Source organism: Cetorhinus maximus, chromosome 5 (genome assembly GCF_964194155.1).
Source record: "Cetorhinus maximus chromosome 5, sCetMax3.hap1.1, whole genome shotgun sequence".
Taxonomy (NCBI): Eukaryota; Metazoa; Chordata; class Chondrichthyes; order Lamniformes; family Cetorhinidae; genus Cetorhinus; species Cetorhinus maximus.
Window position 1 is genome coordinate 37,473,425 of NC_135883.1, and position 23,531 is coordinate 37,496,955.

Below are 23,531 nucleotides of genomic sequence, written 5' to 3' on the forward strand. Positions count from 1 at the left end.
TCAGTTCTGCCGAAGGGTCATGAAGACCCGAAACGTTAACTGATTTCTTCTCCACCGATGCTGCCAGACCTGCTGAGTTTTTCCAGGTAATTCTGTTTTTGTTTTGGATTTCCAGCATCCGCAGTAGCTTTTAGCTTTTTGCTTTTATTTATGAGAGAGACAATTATTGTTTTTGGCCTCACCCTCAATTGTGCCTGGGAAGGAGATTGGCCACAAAACTGCCAATCAAAATTAGCAGTTTGAACTAAATACTTAAATTTAATGGCTAGTAACATTCGTGCTACTAGCCTCCTGGTTAGCTGAGCCCCTGTAGGGTACATTGAGTGAACAGCATTCCAACACGATATTGAGAAACGCTTAAGTTTCAACCTAAGAATCTTATTGTCTCAAAGTTAAAGTATTGTGCAACAGTAAACAGTCGAATGCTTGAGAAACCCTTCAACCAACCATTGTCATTTTGCTGACATTAAATGTTGAGTGAAAAATCTTTTACCTCTAGGCATTAACCTTCTGCAAGCTGAATCAGAACTTAAACATAAATTGAAACAAAATCCCTCATGTCCATGCAGGTAAAGACCCAAAAGTACTACACCTTTATCACTTTTTGAACAAAGGCATGGCATTGGCAAACCTCCAACCCTGTGCCACAACTTTCAATGTTTGAAAGCTGTGTTGGGAGCCTCTGCTATGTGCTCACTGACTTCCCATAGCATCCCAGTATCATGTCCACTTTCACTTCCACCAATACATTCAATGCTATTTTGTATCAATAATCATCTTATCTAATTCTTGCTGCTCTTTCAATCTTTCACTCCCACTACCACACAGTTCTATAAATACTGAGACAAAGTCCCCAATCAGTATCTCCAACAATCTCCTTTGCCCACTATCAGATATCCTTTTCATCTTTAATCAGCCTTGCCTTTTCCTTAGATATTTTACTCATTGTATGTTTAGAAAGTACTTCAAATGTAAGAAAGAAATATTCACAATTATATGGCACATTTCATGAGCTAAGAAGCACTTTACAGCCATTGAAGTAGTTTTTTTTTGTAATGCAGGAAATGCAGCAACCACAATTAAGTACCAATGACAGCAACTTGACAAGGACTGGGTAATCTGTTTTGCTGATGTTGGTTAAGGGGTAAATATGGCCAGGACACTGGGGAGAACCTTCCTGTTCTTCTTTAGATAGTGGCTTTGAATCTTTTATGTCCACATGAGAGAGCAGACAGGGCCTTGGCTTAATGTCTCATCTGAAAGATGGCATCTCTGACAGTGCAGCACTCCCTTAGTATTGAGTTGGGAGCGTCATCCAAAATTATTTGTTCAAATATCTAGAGTGGGATTTGAAAATTGAAATATAACTCTTACACACAAAAACACAAGAATTAGGAGCAGGAGTAGGCCATTCAGCCTCTCGAGTCTGCTCTGCCATTCAATAAGAACATGGCTGATCTGATTGTAGCCTTAACTCTCCTGCCTGCCAACACACCACTGACCCCAGACCCTAGAACCCTTAACTCCCTCATCAAAACTGTCCAACTCAGCCTTGAATATATTTAATAAACCTGCCCCCACTGCTCTCTGGAGAAGAGGATTTCAAAGACTAACAACCTTCTGAGAGGAAAAAAAATTCTCCTCATCTCCAACTTAAATGGGAGTCCCCTTATTTTTAAACTGTGTTCCCTAGTTCTAATCTCTCCCACAAGGGGAAACATCCTCTCAACAGCCACCCTGTCAAGTCCACTGTCAAGTCCCCTCTGGATCTCATACGTTTCAATAAGATCATCTCTCAAACTCCAATGGAGACAGGCCCAACCTGTCCAACCTTTCCTCACAAGATGACCCCTTCACCACAGGAATCTGTCGAGTGAACCTTCTCTGAACTGCTTCTGATGCAATTATATCCTTTTTTAAGTAAGGAGACTAAAACTGTACACTGTACTCCACATGTGGTCTAACTAAAATCCTGACAGCTGTAGCATGAATTAGGAGCAGGATTAGGCCATTTGGTCCCTCAAGCCTGCTCTGCCATAAGATCATGGCTGATCTGCTTGTGGCCGAAACTCTACTTTCCTGTCTACCCCCTATATCCTTTGGCTCCCTTGGCAATCAAGAATCTATCTAACTCAGCCTCAAAGTATTTTTTAAAATAATTTTAGTTTGCAGGTTAAAAGGTTAAATACAGATAAATGGGTGCATTTGGCTAAGAAACTGATAAGCAACCCTGAAGTATATATAATTCGAATAAGCTTGAAGTTAATTACACCCTAAAGCTAATCTAAATTTATCTTACGAGATCAGAGAGAGGAGTAAACACTTAAACAATGGATGATCCATTCTTAAGACTTAGGTGAAGCCACTTACTTCAATAAATTATTCACATTATGTTTGGAAATTTCAAATGAAAGAACGCTGAAAGAAGCTTTACAAGCATAAGGATTTCTTTGTGGGCCAAAGAGTCAGGAGAATGGCAATCACATTCATTAGTAATATAAAATTTTAAGATGGATCTCAGAATCAAAGGGGAGTTTACAAGCAGGTTGTAAACAGGGAAGATTGTAAAATCTATTAACTTTTTCAGATAACTGAAGATTTTTTAAGATGGGAAAATTAATCTAAAGTCTGTTTGAGTATATCCCACATATGCCACACTGTCATGGAGATAAACTGTGGGAGGTGGGAGGTTCTTTTGTTTAATTTATCTGGGTATTTGCTCTAAAGGCAGTTTACTTGCAGTTTGGGCACTGGCAGCCTGCAGTTCACTGAGAGGAGATAGCCAAAGCCAAGTTTTTATTTCTCTTTCAATGTTAATGGTTTAATAGTTCCTGACATGATTGTAACACTTCTTACCAATTTTAATTTAAAACCACTGTTACCTATATGTATCCATATCCTTACATTACCTAACCCTTACATTACCTACTTGCCTCACTACATCTAGTTACAGCGTTGGTTAGTTTGTGTGTGTGTGTGTGTGTGTGTCTATCTACATGCAATAAGAGAAAATGTTATCACTGCACATCAGAAAATCAGCATTTATGAAACAATGGTTAACACTTTGCATGTAAGACTTGACCATTTTGGAGGCTGAATGATCTGCTGCGTATACCCATCACTTTAAATTTTTATTTGACCTTTTCAATTTCTTTTTATTGAACAAGTTTTAATCAAATTAGGATGACACAAACCTAATTTTTTGCGAATTCTGAATTGTTAAGAAAATAAAGGTCTTCCATTTTATAAAACGCCTTTCAGGGCCACAGGGGGTCCCAAAACACTTTAAGGTCAGTGAAGTGCTTTTGAAGTTTAGACAGTTTGTAATTAACCAACAGTCATTTTGCGCATAGCAAGCTCCCATAAACAGCAATGCAATAATGACCAGGTAATTTGCTTTTATGATGCAGATTGAGGGATAAATATTGGCCAGGACAATGTATTTGTTTTATATAGTAACGGACCTGTTGTGTATTCTTTGCTTTGATTTAAAATTTCAGATTTGCGGAATGTAAAATTTTGCTATTTATATTGAGGATTTTGGCCATGTCCTTTTTTTAACACTCAAAATGGCTGCCGGTAAAGTGCTCAGTCGGACGTCATCAGAAACTGCCCAAAGATCATCCTCCGCCATTTCCGCCAACTCCAGCATGATGCCACCACCAAACACATCTTCCCTTCACCCCCCCGGCGGCATTCCGTAGGGATCGTTCCCTCCGTGACACCCTGGTCCACTCCTCCATCACCCCCTACTCCTCAACCCCCACCTACGGCACCTCCCCATGCAAACGCAAAATGTGCAACACCTGCCCCTTCACTTCCTCTCTCCTCACCGTCCAAGGGCCCAAACACTCCTTTCAAGTGAAGCAGCATTTCACTTGCACTTCCTCCAACTTAGTCTACTGCATTCGTTGCTCCCAATGCGGTTTCCTCTACATTGGAGAGACCAAACGCAGACTGGGTGACCGCTTTGCAGTACACCTTCGGTCTGTCCGCAAGCATTACCCAGACCTCTCTGTCACTTGCCATTTTAACACTCCACCCTGCTCTCTTGCCCACATGTCCGTCCTTGGCTTGCTGCATTGTTCCAGTGAAGCTCAACGCAAACTGGAGGAACAGCACCTCATCTTCCGACTAGGCACTTTACAGCCTTCCGGACTGAATGTTGAGTTCAACAACTTTAGATCTTGAACTCCCTCCTCCATCCCCACCCCCTTTCTGTTTCTTCCCCCTCCCTTTTGTTTTTTTCCAATAATTTATATAGATTTTTCTTTTCCCACCGATTTCCATTATTTTTAAATGTGTTCCATCCATCGGTTATTTCACCCCACCCCCACTAGGGCTATCTGTACCTTGCTTGTCCCGCTCTCCACTCTTAATTAGCACATTGTTTTAGATAATATCACCACCTTCAACACCTCTTTTGTCCTTTTGTCTGTGACATCTTTTGATTATCTGCTCCTATCACTGCATGCTTGTCCCTACAACCCCCCCTTCTCCCCGCCCCCTTAAACCAGCTTATATTTCACCCCTCCTATTTTTACTTAGTTCTGTTGAAGAGTCATACGGACTCGAAACGTTAACTGTGTTCCTCTCCACAGATGCTGCCAGACCTGCTGAGTTTTTCCAGGTATTTCTATTTTTGTTTCAGAAACCGCTCTATCCCGCTGACGGGATGGAGCGGGGTAAGTGTGCGCGGCGCGGCGAATGGATCGGCGCATGCACGCGTGAACGCGCTCCGGTTCTGTTCACGGTTCCTTGGGATTGGGCAAAGCATGCTGGCGGAAAGGGGAGGAGAGAGGGAGGCAGGATCCAAGGGGATCAGAACGCGCATGCGCTAAACATGACACTGGACGGAACCGCGCAGGCGCGAAACTCTCGCCAGTGGAGTTTGAAAAAGAGAAGGGGGCGGGGTCTGGCCAACCTGTTGACAGTTTTGGGGGGTGTGGCTTGTGTGGCTGTGTGACGTCATTGGCGCTGAGCGGAGGCAGGCCGAGCACCAGGTTAATTCGGAAAGAAGCAAGGGACGCTTGCTGGTGGGGAGTGGAGAAGGAGAGGGGGCGGGGTCTGGAGGACTCCTCGCCGAATCCCGCCCCCATCCATTCCCAGACCCCGCCCCCACCCTCTCCCAGACCCCGCCCCCACCCATTACCAGACCCCGCCCCCACCCATTCCCAGACCCCGCCCCCACCCATTCCCAGACTCCGCCCCCTCCCCTTCCCCAGACTCCGCCCCCTCCCCTTCCCCAGACCACCCCCCTCCCTCAGACCACGCCCCCTCCCCTTCCTCAGACCCCGCCCCCTCCCCTTCCCCAGACCCCCATCTGGCCTGGCGAGATCTCGCGAAGAACGCGCATGCGCCTGGAGATGGGGGGTGGGATCGTTACAGCGCTAACCGTCAGATTGGTTCCTGTGGTGACAGCGGAGTGAGCGGCGGTAGCAGCAGCATCGTCGTCAGGAGCGCCTTCCCGAGCCGGCCGCAGCCATGGAACGAACGGCGCGGTTTAAATTCTAACGGCCGGCCCCGCACGCGCAGCCAACCAGAGGAAGAGAAGGGCCGGCGGGAGGATCGGCCGACGAGCTGACCGGGTCGGACAAGGGGGCGGGCGGGGCGGCGTCACCGTCACCGCGGTCGCAGTCGTCGGCGTGGAGGCCGAGGCGACGGACGAAGGGTTTTGGGGCCCAGCCATGGACGAGCACCCGGGAGCCGGGGTGTTCTTCGGCAATAACTCGGTGCTGAGCGGCGGCGCGGGGGCAGGAGGCGGAGGCCCGGGGATCGGCGGCAGGAACCTGCAGCAGCCGCCGCAGCAACCGGGAGCCGAGGGGGAAGCTCAGAGGCCGCAGTACAACATCCCGGGGATCCTGCACTTCCTGCAGCACGAGTGGGCCCGCTTCGAGGTGGAGAGGACGCAGTGGGAGGTGGACAGGGCCGAGTTGCAGGTAAATCTGAAGCACCACCCCCCCTCCCCCCGGCTAGGCCGCACTTCATGCCTGGACCCTCGATTACTGTCTCCCCTTGTTCCCCCCCCCCCCCCCCCCCCAAAACCAGAGTGATGTGGGAGGCGATGGGCGAGTTAAAATGGTGGTCACCTCTACTACTCCTGTCAGAAAGGGGGTGGTGGGGGGGGTGTTGATTTTTGTTAAAGATCCTGATCTTTGGGGCCCCTCGATTGGAGGTGACATTTCTAACCAGAGGAGCCCTGCGAAATTACTCCAGATGCTGTGTCTGTGTAAGAAGCATGTTCAGTAATACCTTTCAAAAGGGAGTTGGGTAAGTCCACTGGAAGGGGAAAAGTTAGCTGCGGAAAGAGAAGGGGAGTTGCCATCAATTGTGTGTTTTTTTTCCCCAAAAGAGCCAGTACAGGCATAACGGGCCGAATGGGCTCCTGCTGTGCTGTATGGCTATGTGAAATGCTGCAGAAATGTACTGGACTGTAGGAAGGTGGTCAGGATTGTCGGTAACCAGAGGACATAGATTTAAGATAATCGGTAAAAGAAGACTAGAGGGGTGATTTGAGTTTTCTTTGCTACAGTGAGTTATGATTTGGAACGTATTACATGAAAGGATAGGGCAAACGGATTTAGTAGTAATGAGAATCGGATAAACACTTGGCGGGGGTATCGGGAAAGACCAGGGATGTAGAACTAACTGGATAGCTGCACCAAGGAACTGGGAGTCAAACAGCTTGTGACCCTGTGAAGGGTTGGGAAAATTTGAACAATTGCCTTCTTTCTCCCTGCCCTCTGCTCAATCCCAGTATCCTTTCCCTTCGCATACTTGGTGATCCAGCCTGCACGGATCGATCTGGGTTAGTTTGCATCTGCTGGAATGCTGTCAGTTTTTCATTGAGCAGTTACAAATGTCAGTGATTTAACTTGTCGGGAAAGGAGTGAGAGATTGGTATTCTGAGTGTTGGGGGAGGGGGCGTCATTAGAGATTTAAATCTCTATGGTTTGGCAATCTATGGTCAGTGTTTTGTGTTGTGTTATCAGTGAATCATTGTAACCAAAGGTTACACAATGACATTCCAGAGGAAGTAAAACAGTTCTGAATAGCTAGATGTGGTTATAGTGGCTGTTGCTGTAGTGCAGAGGATTCCTGATGACGTAACAGGACAAATTAAGCATCCAGAGTTACCAACCCTCCAAAAAATGATTTGAGAGATTTTTAATTAAGGTATACCAACCGAAACACCTTTCTCTTAAACTTTCAAACTAATTTCATTTGGGTGATGATGTAAAAGTTTGCACATCTTTTGTGTGCCATTGCTGAATCTTGCAAATTTTATAGCGAAGCACATAATGTTTGTAGTTCAAGACTGCATTTTGATAACTTGCATTGTGCCTTTATTGCAACGTTTTTCTATGATGCTTTAAAGGGGTGTTTGGAGAAACTGACAAAATTGCAGAAAGGCTTGACGTGATTGCAGAATGTTTTAAGAAACAGAGCAAAATGATAAATGAAGCATTTACAAAATATTTGCTCCAGCATTTTTGATTAGAACAGGCCCAAAAAAGATCTTGATTGCACACGTATCTTGTGAGCTCCCCATCACTTGCGTATTATCAGGAAGTAACCATGGGATACTGTTGATGCAGTTGGTTCTATTAATATGCCTATTGCATTGTTTTCAGGATCCTGCAGGATATGAAGCAATCCCAGCTATTCCAGTTGTATAAATTAAAGTAAAAATATAAGGAAAGCTGAGACTTCAGTTTACTCTCCTATAATCATATGCATAGATTATATAATACACTAATTAGGTCAGCTTTGGCACTTCAAAGCTCGTAATCTCCAAGCACTGTTACTAACTCTGAGGTAAACTCTTGAATTACCTATCAATTCAGAACTCTTTCAATTCAGTATTGATGCTAGGATTTATGTAAAACAATTGTACTCTGCCTCATTGAACTGTTGGAAGAATGCTTAGAAGAACAACTGCTTGCATTTATAAAACACCTTTAACATACTTAAACATTTCAAGGTGTTTTGCAAGAGCTTTATTAACCAAAATTTGACATTGAACCACATGGGGATATTAGAGTAGATGACCCAAACCTGTTCAAGGAAGGAGCATCTTGATGGAGGAGAAAGAAGTGGGGTCATTTAGGGAGGGAATCCCAGACTTGGGCCACAATTGCCAATCATAGAGCATTTAACATCTGCGACACTCGACCTGAATTGGAGTTTTTAAAAATTCTTTGGGATGTGGGGTTGCTGGCAAAGCCAGCATTTGTTGCCCATCCCTAATCGCCCTTGAACTGAGTGGCTTTCTAAGCCATTTCAGAGGGCTGTTAATAGTCATCTTGATTGCTGTGGATATGGAGTCACATGTAGGCCAGACTGGGTAAGGATGGCAGATTTCTTTCTCTAAAGGACATGAGCAAATCCAGCTGGTTTTTTACAACAATCGATGATAGTTTCACAGTAATCATTACTGGGACAAGCTTTCAGTTCCAGATGTATTGAATTCAAATTTCACAAGCTGCCATGGGATTTGATCCCATGTCCCCAGAGCATTAACCTGGGTGTCTGGATTACTAGTCCAGTGACATTACCAGTATGTCACCGCCTCCACCAAAGGAGTGCCGATATCTCAGCGAGTTGTAGGGCTGGCAGAAATGATGATGGGCAAGGCCGTAGAGGGATTTTAAAACAAGGATTAGAATTTCAAAATTGAGGTATTGTTGATCCGGGAGCCACCTCTAAGTCAGCAAGCACAGGGATGTTTAGGACTTGGTGTGAGTTAGGTCATAGGCACCAGTCTTTTGATGGCCTCAGGCTTATAGAGGGTGAAAAGTGGAGTCAGGCATGTGATGGAAAAGTCAAGAGTAGAGGTAACAGGCATGAGGGTTTCAGCAGAAGGTGAGCTGAGGCAGGGTTGGAGCTATGCAATGTTACAGAGGTGGAGATAGGTGGTCTTAGTGATGGTACAGTTATGTGGTTGAAAGTTCATGTCAGGGACAGAATGACACCAGGGTTGAAAGCAGTTTGGTTCAGCTTCAGACAGTTGTCAGGGAGAGGAATGGAATCTGTGGCTAGAGAATGGAGTTTGTGTGGGGACCAAAAACAATGGCTTTGGTCTTCTCAATGTTTAGTTGAAGGAAATTTCTGCTCATCCAATACTAGAGGTCAGGACAAGTTCCGAGGGAGGTGGTGGTCAGGTGGAGTTGGGTACCATCAGTGTACATGTGGAAACTGACACTGTATTTTTCGTTGTCACTGAGGGGCTGCATGCAGATGAGAATTAGGGTGGGGGAGATGCATGGGAGGGCACCAGGAAGAGAAGCTATTGTAGCTGGTTTTCTGATGACAATTAGATCAGTTAAGAATGGAAATAGGTTGAGAGCAGTCCTACATGGCTGGACAATGATGTGGAGGTGTTGGAGGAAAATGATGTGGTCATAGGTTGCCAACAGGTTGAGAAGGACAAGGATGAAGTGTCTTGCCTTTGTCAGTCATATAGGTGTTACTTGACTTTGAGAGCCATTTGGAACTGTGGAGGGGTGCAGAAACCTCATTGAAGGGTTCAAACATGGGAGTTCCAGGAAAGAAGGGCATGATTTGAGAGGCGACATCATGTTCAAGGACATTGGAGATGGGGTTTCAGTTTGCAAGGATGGATGGATCAAGGGTTTTTTTTTTTGAGGGGTGATGACGGGGACATTACCTGAGGAGTGAGAACAGTTAATAATTGAAAACATGGGAGATAGGAAGGGAAGTTGGATGGTTAGCCTAATAGGAATAGGATTGAGGGAGCAGGAGGTGGGTCTCATGTACAGTTATAAACATTGTCCTCCTAAACTTAAATTTTATCTGGCTAAAAATTCTTTGTTCATATAGTTAAGTCAGTTGCTTGTGATTACAGATCTGTCACCGGTGGTAGTAGGAGCAGTTGCTGACAATGAATTAAGATCATCACAGAAGAAAGATAGTCGCTCAGTGTTGGGATTTTGGCTTAAGTGCAATTTGTCCTTGTAACATGTTGAAGGAATGTGGTATGGTGACAGTGTTGTAGACTGATATGTTGTGAGCAATCTGGACTTTGTTCTTTTATGCCTCCACTAGGAAAGAAGAGAGTTATATTTCACATTTTTTTTCTTTACAATGCAAGTTCTACACTGATTTTGTGCTCCACTGCTGATGCTGATTTCAGTGCAGTTTGCGCCTTTTGATTAACGCATTTGTGAAAGTTGTAACCTCTGGCAGTGTTGCTAGCTGAACACATGCACTTGTAATAGACTCTGCAAGCAGCTGCAGGACAGCTAGTTACTACAGAAATACTGCTGGAGAAAGAGCAGGAATGAGATGTATTGAAGGTGTATTGTGCCATAGTAGCACTATTCCTTATTTGTTACATTAAACGGGTTTACTTCCTGATTCCTGATTAACTTATTTAATGGTTGGTTTTGATTTAGACACTTCGTGCACTTTGGATCTTGACCTTTTGTTAGTGTTAATATTTCAGATTTATTTCCTCCACTTTATCCTCCACAAGGCAAGCTTCCATGGCCAAGTTTGTGCTTCCTATGAAATGGCACATGACATGTGCAAAAGATCTAATAGGACATAGGGTAAATGATGAGGCCATTTTCCTTTGGAGTATGTGCCAGAAATAGTATGGGTTGTCAACTATACATTCTTGATTTCTGAACCACTGATGGACTGTTTTGTTCTGGATAAGCTACTAATTACTCAAGCAAAAAGGGATACAGGAGATAGATTACAGAATTCACAACTCTCTGCCATCTGTTCTCTTCAGTAATTTTGAGTCATGAGTCCATGACAGAAGCTTCATATGAGAAATGAACCGCATCGAGTCTTTTATTAAGCTCCTAACCTGTAAAATAGCAGAGTTAAGTAGGAAACTGAAGAACACGGGCCACCACTTATGATAGCTCACTCGCTAATACTTATAAAGATGAGTTATATAATTTCTCATGATCTGAACCTAATAGACTTCACGTCTGTTGTAAAGGGCGGCAGGTTTCAAGTGAGTTGATGAGGGGTCAACTGGGGGCACCAGGTAAATCAGCAAGTAGTGACTTGGTGATCCCAAATTTGACTTTTAAAGCTCAACTTGTAAATTGAATGTAGAAAACTAAAGAAGACAAGTTTTGGAGCCTTGAGAAAAATGATTACAAGCAGATTAACATGATGCTTTGAGGCTTGACTTCAAATTACAAGTGTAAAAATATGTAGGTTATTGCATTTTGAGCATAGGAAGAATGAGAGGAACGTTTATGAGAGCAGTGACCTTGTAACAAAGATCTGAGAAAGGAGTGGGTAATGCTTCTCTCAGCTGTGGTCTCTAATCAGACAATTCTTTTAAAAATATCTTGTACTGGAATGTAAGGGAAGTATTAGTGAACCTTTCCAGTTGGAACAATATTGAAGCCTTGGACAGACTTGGGATTAATTGTTGTATATAATTTTATAATATCAAGTAACTACTCAATGAAAAAGCAAGAATACGATTCTTCCTTTCTATTAAATTGCACGAAAGCTAATAGAAGTTTAATTTCAAAGATAATTTACGGGATTTTCTTTGCCTGGTTGGACAATTGTGATCGTTGTACCAAGATAGAACCTGCAAGATTTTTTTCTTGATCAAGGAGAGTATTTTTGTTCAGCTAACATTGGCAAAATTCACTTTTACCCCACTGGTGTCCTGTTTTTGTTTGAGGAATATCACTTTTTTATTGTACTGTAAATAAGTGCATTTTAATTTGTATAGATCAGAATGTGAATCACAACCAATTAACGAGGGATTGAAAATAGTTTCAGCAGCTAGAGTTTGGGCCTCCTTTCCTCCACAGTTGTCCACTTGTTCTAGAGAGACTGTAATTGAGCATTGTGAGTTGGTACTTTAGACTTGCTTCAGAAATGAATGAATGGTGCTCCTCAACAGAAAAATAAACTTTGAGCTGTATCCATTGCAGATCAGTGTGGAAAATGGATTCAGCCAGGGCAGCAGGCTGGGCATGTAGCAGGGTGTTGAGATTTCAATGTGCCTTCCAAATCCTCAGTGTTGCTGTGAAAATCTGAGTGCAAATCCTTCTACCAAGAGCACTTGCCCTCACATGATGCCAGAAGTATCTGGCAGTAGGGCAGCAGAAGATAAAAAGAGGGAAATCGAATTTGTATCCCCTTGAGCATTGTGGAATAATGTGGAGACTGTGAGGTGATTTGTTGGGTTTCACAGAAGATTTGGGGGACCAATAAGGAGCTCTGTGATATTGGATTAAATTATCCATATCTACAGAGCCATTTCTATAAAGTTTACAGAATTCAGCCTTAAATTGAAACTTGCTCGAGAGCAGCAGGATGAATAGGTGAAAGAGAAATATGAATGATGCATATCCAGCATATGTGGTGGTTCCTGCTGATAAAGCACAATGGTTTTGTGGAGAGACCGTTCCCTTGACAACACAAAGAGGAGCAGGAGTAGAACATATGGTCCATTAAGCCTACTCCACCATTCAGTAAAATCGTGGCTGATCTAGCACTTTAACTCCTTTTTCCTGCCTGCGTTCCATATCCCTTAATTCTGTCAACGATGGAACATCCACAACCCTTTGCGATAGAGAATTCCAAAGATCCACAACGTTTTGAGTGAAGCAATGATTGAATGATTAAATCCTACATGAGTAGGCTTTTTCAGGTCATTGATAGGCCTTGCTAAAAGGCATCTGGCTTAAATAGGTAATGTCCTTACAAAGTGCATGGACAAGAAGGGCTCTTAGGAAAAATTGAAGTAACATTGGAAAAAATAGATGATTTGGTGCCTTGGATCATGGACTTAGAAAGGGAAGGTATGAATTTTAAAATATTCTTGGAAAAATCAAATCATTATTGAGAAGTTGTTTTTAAATATAATTTAGTATGTTGCATTTGGAGAGTAGTTAATGGAAAACCAGGTGAGGAAAAAGTGGTTATAAACTGAAAAGGCCAGAAATTGACTTTGTATAAGTATACGGTGGAATTTTATCATTTGTTTATGCAACAGGTTGTCTGTCTAGTTGCAAAGACTCTACTGAAACATTCCTGATGTAGGAGTGTCCAAACTTTTTATTGTAACAGGACATTCAGTTTCACTTCGGGGCTTGACTGCACGTAAGTAATTGCAACACAGAACACTAAGTTGAGGGGTTACTTTAGAAGCAGTCAATTATTGGAAATTTCCATATGATCATTTTACATTCATGTACCCCACCTCAGGAAGGATATATTGACCTTTGAGGGGCTCAGTGCCGATTCACCAGAATGATAACTATGGCTTAGAGGGTTAATTAAATAAGACAGTTTGCATAAATATGGCTTGTAGCGCCATGAATATAGGAGAATGAGGGCTGATCTGAAACAAAAACAAAAATACTAGATATACTCAGCTGATTAATGTTTCAGTTCGATGACCTTTCATTAGAACAGTTCTGAAAGGTCATTGACCTGAAATGTTAACAGTTTCTCTCCATAGAAGCTGCATGACATGCTGAGTTTTTCCAGCACTTTTTTATTTCAGGTTTCTAGCATCTGCAGTATTTTGCTTTTGTGTTGTGAGGGTTGATCTGATCGTGTTTGTAATTAACAGATTTGACAAGTTAGGCACAGAGAATCTCTTTCCTTTGGTGGAGGAATCTCGACTAACAGGTAATAACCTTGGAATTAGAACTTGGCTATTTAGTAGTGAAATCAGGAAAGACGTGTTCTCACAAAAGGGTAGTGGAAATTTGTACCTCTCCCCAAAAGGCTGTGGATGCTGGATGTCAGTTGAAATTTTCAAGCCTGAGATTGACAGATTTTTTTGTTAGGTAAGAGTATCAGATAACATGGAGCAATATGTTAATAGAATCCAAGTCTGTTGATAAAGTCAAAAGCAAGACACAGCTGTTCTTTACTGAGAGTTTATTGACTTTGTTCAGCCTCATAGTTCTCCTCTCTCCCCAGTGTCTTAGCTGTCCCCTATTTCTATGTGATCAAAGTACTTAATTAAACAATGCCCTTTGCTTGTGTATCTTAACAACATAATTAACATACTAACAGATTCCCCTTTCTGTCCTTAAACAATGAACTTTATAACACAATTTCAAAAAAAACAAAATGATTTCCCACATTTCACATAACACACATCATGATGCAAGACATCCCTCTTCTAAGACCTCCAACACTTCAAGTTTTCCTTTTTTAAAACAGTCTGATAATTGATGATTAGCGTCGACCCATCTTAGAGATCTTTCCCTCTAACATATTTATGCTGGCAAGGTCAATCCTTAACCTTTTCTCAGTCACACTCTTTGTTGAATGTACATCATCCCATAGAGAGTGATTATCCACATAACATTCAATGGGCAAACTTTTCTCAGAATGCCGCTTATATAGGATTTTCCTCAGAATGTTGGATAAATAAAATCCCATATCTATCGCTTCTACTACAGCTAGTGTTTCTGCAGCTAAGGTGCTTTTAACTACCCCTTTTATTTTTTTCGCTTCCCAGGCCAATGGACAACATTTGTTAATCTTTCCCACCAAGAATATTATGAACCCTGCTGTACCATTAGCATGTGAAGCATCACTAAAAATGACCAACTTCACATCTTCTGGATCACTCTTTGCTGGCACATTAAGTGCGCTGTTCTCAGAATTTAATCTCTTTAATAATGTTTTATTTGCTCTCAGAACTTCCTCAACTGTAGCATGTTTCACAGTACTCCGTTCCAATATGTCAACACTAGCATCAGGCCTAGTCTGCATGCACAACTAGTTCAACTGTCCAATTAAGAAGTTTGATTGGCCTATTTCTTCCATGGATCCAGGATCCTTTTTTTTGTGAGGACCTGACAAGATTTATTGGGATGGTTATTGATATTTTCTAAGTAACACTATTGATTCAAGGTCTGTCCTGACTTATTCTGTTTAATGTCTAACCCTTTATATTCAAAGACCCCTAAAGCCTGACTTCCAATCTTAAACTCCTTTAATTTACATTTCACACATTGCTCAAATTCTGCTGAACCTCCCCACAGAATATCATCAACATTATAAGGATCCTTGCTCGTTTCTCCTTGTGATACCAATAAAACATTGTAACCGGTTTTCAACAGGGCGGACCTAACTGAGAAATACCACGCCCTTGATGCATCATTCTACCCATAAATGCACTTGTTTAATTTCCACAGTTTCCCTTCAATATCGCCAGCTTCTTTAGGCAATTTCAAAATTGCTTCCATTTGAAATTTCTCACCCTGTAAAAATGCAGCTTTTATATCAATTGATTTGCATTCCCAGGATATGTCACTAAAAGAGCTAAGAAAATCTTCAAGTTCACTGTTCCTGCAGCGGGGAATCCACTCTGGCATATTGTCCACCAAGTCTCTCTTCAAATCCTCGAGCTACTTAGCATGCCATCAAGAACATGCACGTCCTATGTGCATTTCCTGTGTGTATCCGCCTGAGAGATAAGGCTGGCAGTCACCCCTCTGGTATTTTAGAGTTTGCACTAAATTCTTTCCAACTGCTTTGTTTGGCATCCTTTATCAACTTATCTTCTAATTTGTTGGTAGCCACTAAAACTTTTTGATCATAAGGGCTTCTACTACTTGTGGCATTCCAAGCCTGTTCAATGGAGCTTGTTCTTGTCAAACTACGACTTCTACTCGCCCTCCTCTCTCTTTCTAGACTACTGCTACACAATCTCTCCCTCCTACTACCAAAGTCCCTTTTGCAAGTCCATGATCTTTTCCTAGGACCATGATCATTGGGTGGTAGATTTAAATCAGAGATGAGGAATTACTTTTCTCAAAGGATCGTGAATCTATGGAATTCACTACTTCAGTGTAGTGGATGCCAGGACACTGAATAAATTTGAGGAGATAGACAGATTTTTAATTAGTAACAGGTTGAAAGGTTATGGGGAGAGGGTGGGAAATTGGAGTTGAGGCTGAAATGAGATCAGCCATGATCGTATTGAATGGCGGGGCAGGCTCGAGGGGCTGAATTGCCTACTCCTGCCCCTAGTTCTTATGTTCTTATATTGACAAATTCCTCACCCCCACCCCGTTGTCAGTTAGGAATTTAGCCAGTGTCACCGTCCAGTTCATATCCATGTTTTCCATTATCTTGCCCACAATTACCTTTTAGCCTTTAGTAGGTATTACTGTTGATAGACTGAATCTATTTGCTATGTCTATGAAGTGCAAGAAAAAAATGTTTTTGTCCTTATCCCATACTTTTAAGCCATTGCGGCAATTTCATTAAAGCCTCTTGCTAATGGGAGACTCGCTACAGGCCATGATGTTGTCCTCCTATATATTTTCTCACTGATCTATAAGTTTACTATATTCACTCTTTATTCCTGCCTCCTTTAGTAGAATTTTTAACCTTTGACAGGATGCATATGCAAACTGCCACTGTAGTTTTACGACAGTTTGCATTTTTCCTTCGAACTCCTAACTCCTGATGTCATCAACACTTCTTTAATATCATGATTAGAAACGTTAGGCCTTGTTAAGGGGATACAGTAATGTCCTGATTGTGTGAAGTGTAAATCTACAGATTTCCCAAAAACAATTGCTGTATCATGTTCCATATCTAATTTCATTTGAGCCATTTTCGTAGACGGCTTACTCAACAGTTAAGGTTATTTCACTGGATGCTACATCTGTGCTGTTAAAAGGGATTATCCCGGCTATTTTACACAGAATGACCACTCTCTTTAGTGATTTTTAAAGTGTTATCGTCCCCAAACCTGAAGTAATGGAACTTTCATATTCCTTAACCTTACTTCAGTCTGTACTATTTTTAGAGAATCCAGGTAGCACTTTAACCAATCCACTCCACAAACTCTGAACGTGCACCCACTGTCTAATACAGCACAATTGACTGAGTCCGTGACTAGAACACCCATTACTGGACTAAAGCTTCCGGTGACCAGTACAGTTCCTTCTGATTGATCAGAATTGTCATTTTCTCCTTCCAATCCTCTGATGTGTGTCATTTCAAAAACCTTGTCATCCCATTTCGGATAATTAATCACATTATGATATTTTGAGTCACATCTGAAACACCTGTTTAACCATTCCTCTTATCCCTCTGGTTCATTTTCCTGCCACAGTTAGCTGATTCTTGTCATCAGTCGAAACTACCAAAAGGGCTTCTATCCTCATTCCTTTTGTTTCTGGTGGTTCTTTGGTCTTGATACTTGTGCCCCATAACTAAACAGTCTCAACGCTGCCAGCTATGAATCCTGAATTTCTTGTGTTATTGCTGAATGTCCCATTGTTGTCATGAAAGTGGCTGGAAATGAATGTTTCCCTGAAATTTTTTTAAACTTCAAACATCTATTCCAAAAGCGTATCACTTTGAGAATCTTAACTCCTGTCAAGACCAGGTGCCTATTCATGTTCAATACTTAAGCACAATCCAAAAACTTGAAAGCAAGCACTGAATTGGGTGTTGCTAAATAGAATTTCTGCACTCTTGTATGTAAGCTGTTAAATTGCATGATATATTCTTCTGTGGAATAACCTCCATCCTTCTAAATTTATCAAAGTTTGACCATGCCTCATATGGATTTAACATATCATCTTATAAATTTTGTCCATAAATTTTAAGTTTATCCAAACCTTCCTAAGTGTCCAACTCTTGAGCCTCCAGCTCCAAGAATACTTTGCACCTGACCCTGTTTCTGGTGGAAAGTGAAACTGCCAAGGCTATTCCTTGCTTTTTCTTTGGTAAGGATGTAACCCTTGTCCACATATCCACTTCATTTTTCCAGTGGTCATATGGTTCAGCTTCACAGAACAACATTGGAAAATGATATCCTGATACTTTAGACTTATTTTTTTGGAGGAGGATGGCTGAAAGCAACTCCAATTACAACCTTCTGCCTGAAAATAAGTCTTAATTTCGAATCTTCACCTCTAGGCCAACCATTCTTTACTACTAATATTAATAGAATCCAGGCTGCTCGGTGAAGTCAGAGAGCTGTTCTTTACTAAGAGTGTATTAACTTTGTTCAGACTCATAGCTCTCCTCTCTCCCCAGTCCCAACTGTCCCCTATTTCTGTATGATCAAAGTACTTAATTAAGCAATGCTCTTCACCTGTGTATCTTAACAGTATAATTAAGGTACTATTAACTCAATAGTAGAAAAATGAGGTATAAATAAACCACAATCTAATTAAATGGGGCTGAATGGCCTCCTCTTAATATTCCTTTAATATTAATATACATATTGAATGTTTTCAGATAATTGTCACGAAAGTGCGTGTAAGATGGTTGGAAAGGGCCAAGTTGAACAATGGCTGATTCATAATGGAGTGTGAACATTTCAATGCAAATAAATAATAAAAATGGTGTTGGAAAAAACATATTTTGGAAACCTAATGTGTAAATAGAATTTCACTAAATGTGCTTTTTATGACTGGAAAAGCCCACCAAGTATTAGGGACTGACACGCAGTATTTGTGGTAGATGGTATAGATGTGTGTTTAGCTTGAGTATCATATGACTATATTTTCACTAGAGGTCACCATTCTAATATTTATGTATGGTAGGCAAATTTCACTGTAAACATTGCACACTACAACAGAAGTGCAACTTGCCACATAGTGTTTCTGTTGGATGACATCTATTATACACAATATAGATATAATGAATTTAACCCAGGAGCATCCAGATGGTTGTTAAAAGTATTTAGCAGACAGCCTGTGGCCACAGGATAAAGAACTTATCTTGGAATCCAACTTCCAAACCGTTTTCAAGGAATCTTGTGGATTGGCCTGAGGAACCAAGTGATTGAAGGTGATGGATTCAGACTGGTTCAGAAGTGGCAAGGTTAGTATATTTGGTGGAAAAGAAACTGATAAAGAAACTGCTGCACAGTCGCGCACAAGTGCATGGCATGCCAGACAAGTATCTATAATTGAGGAAAGTTATGTTCTGGTGCTTGATACCAGGATGTTTAGATGAGGCTAAACTTCACGTTGTTCACTGTGAAGAACCTCAGTTTGGATCGCCGAAGACATTACATTTTCTATCAAAACAGCATATGTGAGCTGGCGCTGGTCTCAATTTTACACTGTATATCAGTCATATGAATTAATTCTTCAAGCATCACACCCAAACATCTCTTTCATCTCTGTTCCAGGATGACAAAGTATGTCTTGAAAGCAGTGAGACCTTTACAAATGATTATAAATTGATGAAGCATCACCATCAGATGCTCTAGCTCTAGATACCAAAAAGCTGGATGACACTAAAGCAATGCATACATGACAGCCTAACCGGGCAAACACATGAAAAAAGTATGCAAATGGCATGTTGAATCCCATTTGTTAAAAGTACTCAAGAATATACATTTAGGATGTTCATTCCTCAGGTGGTCGGAAAACAAGGTGTATATCAGTCATAGCTATCAGAGCAGAGATGCTTTGAAATGTGCAAAACTTTATTTTTGTTGGAAATTGAAGACTCTTGCTTAACTGTCCATTCTTGTGTAGGTATGAAATGCAGGATGTGGCACAGGGCAGGAAGCAGACCCCAAACATATTTTAGCCACGTTGATCTATTTCTCAACATATCCCAAGAATAGAAATCACAACAGCCTCCTTTCCTTTGTCCTGCAAATGCATGCAGCATAATGTACCCTGGTCAGCTGAAGTTGCATTTTTATAGGCTGAATCTGAACCAAGGATCAGGTGTAGAACTGCGCCTAGAATGTAAAAGACTACAGTTATCAGAGACCACCATTCAGCAGGGCCTCTATTACATCAGTCTACTGTGCTTCTCTCAGATCCCTGTCCTCTCTTGATACAATTGTATAACGTAAATGTTTCCAAACTGGAGTGCTGCTGAACTGTAAGTCAATACTGTCAGTGGCAAGTTTTTTTTTTAAAGTTTCTTTGTTTGGCATCATGTCACAAGTGTAAGAAAAGTCAGTGGTTCTTCTAAAATATCAGCCAAAACAGGTCAGAGAAACAGCTAACCATAAGCTAACTGAGGTGAATAAATGTATTAGCTTTAAAAAAAAAACACCCAATTCCCTAGCTGTGTAGATAATTGTGATATGATTTCTAAAATACTTTGGGAAACATTTTTCGGGTTTTGCACCAAATTAAAAAAGAAACTTAAACATTCACTGCAAATGAAAATACAATATTTTATCTGAGTCCAACATTGTGACATTAAAACAATGAGCAGTCTTATTTATTTTATGAAGATATGCTAAAGAGATTTTTGTGGATCAGTGTGCATATATTTGTCCATTTTTACCTACCTGGCATTGTATTATGTCGTGGTGACTTCATTGTATGCTTTGCATTTCTGTTGTGTATATCTGGCCACTGTTCGCCACTTCCTTGTTTTTGGTTGTGTGATTATCAATATTTATGGGCTCCACTTCCAACCTGATCAGCTTTTATGGTGCTTTCAATCAACTAAAAGGAAAAGATTTGAGAGCAAAGTGCCTGCTCACTTGACTGAATCAGGATTGCCGCCCAAGGCATCAAGTGGGTAACAGAAGAAACCGGCAAATTGTTTAAATGGCTGGGTAAAGTACGAGTGGCAGAAACTGAATAACATTTAGGAAAAATAGATAAGAAGGAAAGGGACAGACAAGAAAAGGTTTGAGCAGGGAGGAAGCTGAATGACAGTGGAAAAAAAAACAATGATCCCAAAAGTAGAAGGCAGTGTGCTATAATAGTTGTATATAGAGTACAATGACAGCTTATCAGCAGCTTAAGGAAAATGGGTAATAGCTCAAGGTGATGTGCATCCTGATTTTTGACCTGCCTCTCTTGGGAGAAGTTAGAAATACCTCTCAGTAGTAAAGTAGGAAAAATTATCATATCCCTCATTTATAACTGGTTTTTGCAAAGTGCGTGACAATTTATATATTGCAAACATGTACAGCATGTAGTTGCTAAAGCACAATTCCTGTGAGCTCAGCCTCCATTCCTTCCCAGCTGAGGTTCTGACATCCCACTCCTCTCACCTTTGTAGTTTTGACAGATTGTTTTTGCTTCAGATTGTATATTGAGATCTATTTTTTTTTGCCTACAGTACATGTGGATATGTTTGTATGGGAGGGGGAGGTCGTAAGCATTAGCTTGAAAGTTTACTGCGCTCCCAAAATGCTTTGAGATGAATTGCAGATTTGGTTGTTGGACCTCATTTCTTGAATAGACAAAAATATAGTTGCAGGAAGAGAGGTATCATAACAAAAAATGTCTGAATGGTACCAGAAGAGAAACCTTCAATCTGTAGATTAAATTACTGTGGATATTTTTGCTTATTACAAAAACTTGATTATTTTTGAAGATTTTTCCAGTAAGCTGACTTTTTATTGCAAAGTGAAGTAATTCTGCACGACTAATTTTAAAATATTTTTCTCTTTGACAATTCCTCTTAATTGTCCTAAAAATGAGAATTAAGTCTTAATTGTCCATCACTAGCAGCTGGGTCATGCATTGTTGATCAGTTAACACTCTAATGGTAACCCCATATGTTACCAGTGCCCTGTCTAATTTCCTTTTTTCATAAAGGGTAGAATGTAGAAATTTGTTTTCATTATTTTTTAGGATCTTTTGCCAATATGCGGCTGTCACTTCAAAACTATTTTAAAATGGCCCAATCCAGTTACTTACATGGCACTGCAGTGACACTGCCAAGTGCTGGAAAGATTCGTGGTTTGCGGCAGATGGTCTAATTAATTCTAATTAACATATCAATTTATCCAAGTTTTATTTAAAGAATCATTTAAAAGCTTGTTAACATCACTTTGCTTCATACTTTACTCTGTTAAACTGGCAAAGTGATACCATTTAACAATAATTTTTGCGGGACAGAAATAATTCTATAGTGGGGAGAATCTTTAACACCAGCTTATTGTAGAATGTCCATAATAATGAGCATGGAATGGAAAACTTCCACTGACCCCTGAATTGTGCTGAACTCAAGTTTAGTAGGCAGCAGTAGGATTGTTATGATTGTCCCAGGCCTTGGTTCCTATTCTTTGTTATTCAATAGATCCTATTGGCCAGTGCATGGTTGGGTTTTTTAAATTCATTCATGGGATGTGGGTATTGCTGGCTAGGCCAACATTTATTGCCCATCCCTCATTGTCCTTGAGCAGTCCATGTGGTGTAGGTACACCCATAGAACTGTTAGGGAGGGAGTTCCAGGGTTTTGACCCTGTGACAATGAAGGAACAGAGATATGATGGTGAGTGACTTAGAGGGGAACTTCCAGGTGGTCGGGTTCCCATGTGTCTGCTGGACCATGCTGTCTAAGGAGGCTTGGTGAGTTCCTGCAGTGCAACTTGTAGATGATATACACAGCACTGTGTGTTGGTGATGGAGGGAGTGAATGTTTGTGGGTGGGGTGCCTATCAAGTGGGCTGCTTTGTCCTGGATGGTGTCGAGCTGCTTGTGTTATTGGAGCTTCACTCATCCAGGCAAGTGGAGAGTATTCCATCACTCCTGACTTGTGCCCTGTAGATGGTGGACAGGCTTTGGGGAGTCAGGAGGTGCATTACTCATTGCAGAATTCCTAGCCCCTGACCTGCTCTTGTAGCCACAGTATTTATATGGCTAGTCCAGTTTCTGGTCAATGGTAACCTCCAGGATGTTGATAGTAGGGGATTCAGTGATGGCAATGCCATTGAATGTCAAGGGGCAATGGTTAGATTCTCTCTTGTTGGAGATAGTCATTGCCTGGCAATTGTGTGGCGTGAACGTCACTTGCCACTTGTCAGCCCAAGCCTGGATATTGCCCAGGTCTTGCTGCATTTGGACATGGACTGCTTCAGTATCTGAGGAGTCGCAAATGGCGCTGAACATTGTGCAATCATCAGTGAACATCCCCACTTCTGACCTTATGATGGAAGGATGAAGATGGTTGGGTCTAGGACACTAACCTGAGGAACTCCTGCAGTGATGCCCTGGAACTGAGATGATTGACCGCCAACAACCACAACCATCTTCCTTTGTGCTAGGCGACTCCACCCAGCAGGGGGTTTTCCCCCTGATTCCCATTGACTCCAGCTTTGCTAGGGCTCCTTGATGCCACACTTGGTCAAGTGCTGCCTCGATGTCAAGGGCAGTCACCCACACCTCACCTCTGGCATTCAGCTCTTTTGTCCATGTTTGAAGCAAGGCTGTAACGAGGTCAGGGGCAGAGTGGCCCTAGCAGAACTCAAACTGAGCATCAGTGAGCAGATTATTGCTAAGCAAGTGCTGCTTGATAGCGCTGTTGATGACTCCTTCTATTACTTTACTGATGATGGAGAGTAGATTGATGGGGTGGTAATTGGCTGGGTTGGATTTGTCCTGCTTTTTTCGTACAGGACATACCAGGGCAATTTTCCACATAGCCGGGCAGATGCCAGTGTTGTAGCTGTACTGGAACAGCTTAGCTAGGGGCGTGGCAAAATCTGGAGCACAAGTCTTCACTGCTGGAATATTGTCAGAGCCCATAGCCTTTGCAGTATCTAGTGCCTTCAACCTTTTCTTGACATCACGTGGAGTGAATCA

At 41.7% G+C, this 23,531-nt stretch overlaps 1 protein-coding gene across 2 annotated transcripts in view; it reads left to right on the top strand.

Annotated features, from left to right (window-relative positions):
* Nucleotides 1–5,375: 5,375 nt before the first annotated feature.
* strn (striatin, calmodulin binding protein) overlaps nucleotides 5,376–23,531 on the top strand; it is a 118,642-nt gene continuing 100,486 nt past the window's right edge. For both annotated transcript variants that reach the window (XM_078541726.1, XM_078541727.1), the window contains exon 1: nucleotides 5,376–5,939. In XM_078541726.1, the coding sequence (XP_078397852.1) occupies nucleotides 5,688–5,939 (252 nt within the window). In that variant the 5' untranslated portion in view covers nucleotides 5,376–5,687. The remainder of the gene's footprint in view (nucleotides 5,940–23,531) is intronic.